This window comes from Austrofundulus limnaeus, unplaced genomic scaffold (genome assembly GCF_001266775.1).
Source record: "Austrofundulus limnaeus strain Quisiro unplaced genomic scaffold, Austrofundulus_limnaeus-1.0 Scaffold141, whole genome shotgun sequence".
Taxonomy (NCBI): Eukaryota; Metazoa; Chordata; class Actinopteri; order Cyprinodontiformes; family Rivulidae; genus Austrofundulus; species Austrofundulus limnaeus.
In genome coordinates this window covers 97,254-103,024 of record NW_013952543.1, presented here as the reverse complement: position 1 = coordinate 103,024, position 5,771 = coordinate 97,254, and the positions used below count along the sequence as shown (strand labels likewise).

Here is a 5,771-nt window from a genome sequence, read left to right as displayed (position 1 = left end):
GTGTGTGTGTCTGTTAGCAAAATATCTTATCAACCACTGGACAAATCTTAATGAAATTTCAGGAAAGTAATTTTTAGATGCATATGTACAGCTAATAAACATTTGTAGCCAACCTGACTCAAGATGGCTGCCACAGCCAGCTGAGCTTAAAAACACTGAAATGGACACGAGTCTGTTAATTCTGCAGACATTGAGCTCAAACTTGGCGTGGCCGTCGCTGAGACGAATCTCCAACACACTTCCTGAGTGCAAACAGATTGGACCGGGGGTTTGTTTACACTTTTGCATTAACTATTTGAAGTCAACTTTGTCTGTCTGTTAGCAAAATATCTCATGAACTACTGGACAGATTTTAATGAAGTTTACAGAAAATAATTATTGGATGTGTTTCTACAACTGATTAACTTTTAGAGCCAAACTATTTCAAGATAAATGACAATAGCCAACACAAAAATGACTGTAATACAGTTGCTTCTCATATATAAAAGAAAGATTTGATGTGGTAGTAGCTGAGAGTCATTAACTCACACACTTGTGGAATTTCACAATATTGCATAAGATTATTGAAAATAGTTTTCTAACTTGGCCCAAATCGTTACAGCTCTGTCAYAACAAGCTGATTTTAGACAAACAGGTGAACTCATGACGCTGCAGCGGATTCTTCATGACCGACTGAACAATCCAGGATGTGTTTGCTGGCACCATGAAGTGTTTTTGATAAAACGCAGAGTTTCTCATAACGCCCACTCTGACCTTTATACAGGATTGGAGATGTATCATCTTGAGGAGGTCCGTGCAGGTTCTGTTCAAACCGGTTCAAAGCAAACTCTAGATGGAGCTGCTTTACATCAGCATCTGTCATGGTTATTAGTCTGACGTGTCAAGATCAAAACAATGGGATAAACATCTCATTGTCACAATTGTTTATATGTCTGAGGAGTCTGGGAAATGCAATTTTAGTTTCACAAAGTCCTAAGTGAGGGGTTAATTTACCTTTTTTTTCTTACTTTTTTTTAGCACCCAAATGTGAAAAGGCAATAATGTTTTTGATCATGTCTGCGGCTGAGTGTTGGTTTATCTGTAGACTCATGAACTGCTGAAAACTTTCAAAACGTAGTGGTTGGTTGTTCATCCACGTCTTATTATGGTCTTATGGACTTACGGTCATCATATCTAATCAAACTTAGTTTTACAGACACTGAAGTAAAGTTTGGTGAGGGTCATGTCCATCACAGACTGATCTGTTTGTTTCTTTTTCTGACAAGAGGGTTAGAGTTTGAACTGTGTCTGTCTGTTAGCAAAATATCTTATTAACCTTATGAAGGACGATGGACACAGCCAACCTTAGCCAACACAAAACTGCCTAAATGTCAGCAATTGGGTGTGTTTGCCAGTCTAATACACACTCCAAGTGCAACACATTAAATGACATATACACTTTAAAAATGAAATGTTGGATTTAGGGCAGAGTGCCTTCTCCGGGTCAGGGGGGTCGCCCTGTCTCAAGTGGAGGAGTTTAAGTATCTGGGGATCTTGTTCACGAATGGGGGAAGAACGGAGCGGCGGATTGGCGCAGCGTCTGCTGTAAAGCGGGCGCTGTACCGGTCCGTCGTGGTGAAGAGAGAGCTGAGTCAGAAAGCGAAGCTCTCGATTTACCGGTCGATCTACGTTCCTACCCTCATCTATGGTCACGAGCTTTGGGTCATGACCGAAAGAACGAGGTCCCGGATACAAGCGGCCGAAATGGGTTTCCTCCGCAGGGTGGCTGGACTCCCCCTTAGAGATAGGGTGAGAAGCTCGGTCATCGGGGAGGGACTCAGAGTAGAGTCGCTGCTCCTCCACATCGAGAGGAGCCAGTTGAGGTGGCTCGGGCATCTGGTAAGGATGCCTCCTGGACGCCTCCCTGGTGAGGTGTTCCGGGCACGTCCCACCGGGAGGAGGCCCCGAGGAAGACCCAGGACATGCTGGAGGGACTATGTCTCTCGGCTGGCCTGGGAACGCCTTGGAGTTCCCCCGGAGGAGCTGGAAGAAGTGGCTGGGGAGAGGGAGGTCTGGGCCTCCCTTCTGAAGCTGCTGCCCCCCGCGACCCGACCCCGGATAGGCGGAAGAAAATGGATGGATGGATGGATGTTGGATTTACTTAACCATGTTATGTGACCTGGTTCCACTTAACTGAGTTGAGTAAATTCAAAGCAACATACTCATGTTCTTTGGCTAAAAAACTGGTATTGCTTTGAATTTACTCAACTCAGTTAAGTGGAACCAGGTAGCATAACATGGTTAAGTAAATCCAACATTTCATTTTTTTTACAGTGTATGTAGCTTATACACCTTTTTAAGTTGGCTTTAACTGTTGGAGTTAAAACTGTCTATCTGTTGGCGAAATATCTCGTTAATTCAACCACTGCACAGAGTTCATTGAAACTCTCAGAAGTTAATAATTTGATGCACTAAAACTCATTTATATTTGGTGTCAACCCACAGCTAACCCACTTATGACATCACAAAAAATAGCTATGTGAACATTTTTTTCAGAGATGGAGCTATATTTTGGAGTCATGTTTAACACTGACTCTTTTATATCTGGTGAGATTGTGGTTTGAACAAATGTAAACCTTTTCCTTCTCAGCTGACTTGACTTTGACACATTGTTCTAATTGATGGTTGTTCTGTTCAAAAACAAACAATAAAAGCTGTTGTTCATCCTGCTGCAAATTCGTCTGACGCACACCTTAAAAATGTTTTTAAAAGTGTGTTTGTTGTGTTCAAACTTTAAAATATGAATGCGGGGAAATAACCTGAAAAAGCGGCTTGAGGTCGGTCCTGTTGGCTGCGCGCTGACAGTGACACACCTGCCCGGGTGAAGCCCCGCCCCACCCTCTCCAGCCTAAATAAAACCCCCCGAGACAGGAAGATCTGTCAATTCCTCACGATCCACGAGCCCCCCGCGAACTGCGCGTCCCCACAGGCGATGACCGAGGAGGTTTGACAGCTCCACACCGACGCGTTTCAGTGAAGTGAGGGGGCAGCCGGAACCAGGGCGTCTCACCTCGGCCCCCACGCGCTCCTCCCATCCGGCGGGTGCTGAGATCCATGGAAGTGGCCGGCTTGTACGAGGAGGGCAGCTTCGCTATCCACGGCAGAGACGGCTTTCTGGGTCCCTCGTACTGGAGGCTGGGCGACTCGATGACGGAGCTGGGCCTGGAGGAGCGGGAGAGAGCCATAGACTTCAGCGTGTACCTGGACCCCTCCGCCCTGCACTGCCCCCCGCAGCAGCAGCAGCAGGGGGACGTCTTCTCTGACTTCCTCGGGGAGAACAAGATCAAACGAGCCGCGGCTTTCCAGAACTACAAGAACTACTCGCTGCTCAACGAGCTGGAGGCGGCTCAGTGCGACCACCCGAGGGAGCCCCGGGAAGCCCAGCCGTACGCGCTGGGTTACTCCGAGCTGCAGGAGACCCGGGTGGACAGCGTGCTCAGCCCCGAGCTCGTGGCGCACCGCTACAGGTCCGCCGCCGCCGCCGCGGAGCGAGACGACAGCCAGGAGGACGCGAAAATGGAGAACGGCTCTTCTGGCTACGACATGAGGTACCTGCATTACCAGTCCACGAGCGGGAGCCTGGGCAACATCTCCACGGCGTCCTCGACCTGCTCCAGCCCGCCCGGCACACCTGCTCCGTCAGGTAAGGGCAGGTCGCCGTCTCACGGCGGCAAATCGTCCGGCGGCAAGGCGAAGAAGCGCCTGGACAAGGACAGTGAGGAGTACCGGCTGAGGAGGGAGAGGAACAACCTGGCCGTGAGGAAGAGCAGGGACAAAGCCAAAATGCGCAACTTGGAGACGCAGCACAAAGTGCTGGAGCTGGCTGCGGAGAACGACCGTTTACAGAAGCGCGTGGAGCAGCTGTCCAGAGAGCTGGCCACCCTGCGCAACCTGCTCTCTGCCACCGGACAGTGTTAGTCTCCTGCTCGCCCTGATTGTTGGACTTTTTTATTCAGGGCAGAACCCACCCCGGTACTGCGACCACCAGTTTACAAGGACACTTTGAATGAGACTGAGCAAAAAAAGGTGCGCGTGGATTGCGCAACCTTCCCACCCCTCTTCTTCTTCTTCTTCTTCTTCCTCCACACACATGTCCCCTCTTTAAAGCTTTATTCCCAGGTGTGATATGTTTGGTGTATGTATTTCTGTGCAGGTTTCTACATACATCCAAGTGAATTTCTACATTTTGTGTACACTGTATCTGCAGCAATGGCTGTCAGGAGGAAGAGTTGTGCTGCAGTGAAATGATGCAACTCTTTGTAATAGTATTGGCAATGAATGAAATAAGTCTAATTATTTAATATTAAAAGGTGAAATGCTTTAATTGTACTTGATATTTTATTGAATTAAACAGATTTTTACTTTGTTTACACAGTTTTCACTTGCCTTTTTCCTTCCTTTTTTTTTTGTCTTTTTGCCACATTGCCTAATATTCACAGTCATCACAGACTGTGTAACCCCACGTTTTAAGTTACAACATATTGCAGATAAGAAATCAGCTCAGCATGGAGGGAGTAATGTGCAAATGTCAAACCCATCTGCACAAAAAGGGCTATTATAGGATTTTTTTCTTAGTTGGAAATACTGGATTAAGAATAAAATGCAAACATCAAAACTGAGCACAGTTAATCACAATATTTTATGATCAGTGCACAGATCTGCAATTATGTGGAGAAAAAAGTCACTTTTTAGATACGAACCCCAATAGATTATAGCCTYGTGTTTGGTTCTGTTTTTAACTTGATGATTTGACACAAAAAAAAAGTACACAGATCCTGAAATAACCGATTTTGTACTGAAATGATACTGCTGAGAGCAGCAGAAAGGTCTTGGTCACTGTGTGCGTGTGTGCGACGCAGAGAAAATGTTTCTTTTTATCTTCAGCTCTGTCAATAGTCTGCTCAGTCCACTGGCCCCGAGAGAAGGGTTCAAGGTCGCGTGGAAATTAATGAGCAACTAACCCTCCACACACAGACACACACACACACATATCGTGCATGTCTTTATATCTTCAGAAGGACTTCTATTCATTTTTAGTTCATTTCTATCGCCTCTAAACCCAAACCATAAACAGTATTTGAGCTCATGTGGCCCTAAGGAGCAGCATGCTATTTCAAATTTTTATTTTTAGAAAAATAGGCCTTAAAATGTTCTAAAAAAACACGTTTTACTATCTTTGTGAGGACTTGCATTGACTTCCATTAATTTCTAATCATCGAAGCTAAACCTAACCCCTGAGACACAAATGTGGGTTTTTCCCTCGTGTGGACCAGGCAAAATGTCCTCACAAGAGTAAACGTCCTTTTAAAGTTAATGTCTCCCAAAAAAAAAAAAATAGAATAAAATGTCTAAACAAACACAGCAAGACATGCACACACACACACTGCTTCAGGTCAGACCTGGCAGCAAACCTTATTTAACCCTCACGTGGAAAAAGTGTGGCAGAAAAAAAAAGTGGGAGTGACACCAGACATGTCAAATAAGTGGAGGAATTTACCAACCTCTCAGGCTGCGTGTGTCTCTGGGTTTGCACGCACGCATGTGTGTGTGTGTGTGTGTGTGTGTGTGTGTATACGCGCGCATGAATTTAGGCCTATCTGTTAGCGGTGTCCACAGACACAGCAGATAAACAGAAGGAGCGCGCGGCGTGATTTTCTGGGTGATTGTGACAGCTCGTGTGTGTATGCGTTGGTACATGTGTGTGTGTGTGTGTGTGTGTGTGTGTGTGTGTG

The 5,771-nt window shown here is 46.1% G+C and overlaps 1 protein-coding gene across 1 annotated transcript; it reads left to right on the top strand.

The window, feature by feature from the left end:
* Positions 1 to 2,921: 2,921 nt before the first annotated feature.
* On the top strand, positions 2,922 to 4,409 carry cebpb (CCAAT enhancer binding protein beta). The gene has a single exon (XM_014016217.1). It carries the CDS (start codon positions 3,094 to 3,096, stop codon positions 3,955 to 3,957), a length of 864 nt encoding a protein of 287 aa, XP_013871671.1. The 5' UTR covers positions 2,922 to 3,093; the 3' UTR covers positions 3,958 to 4,409.
* The last annotated feature ends 1,362 nt before the right edge of the window (positions 4,410 to 5,771 follow it).

Coding starts and splice junctions, on each gene's coding strand:
- cebpb (XM_014016217.1), top strand. CDS start 3,094: ATGGAAGTGGCCGGCTTGTACGAGGAGGGCAGCTTCGCTATCCACGGC.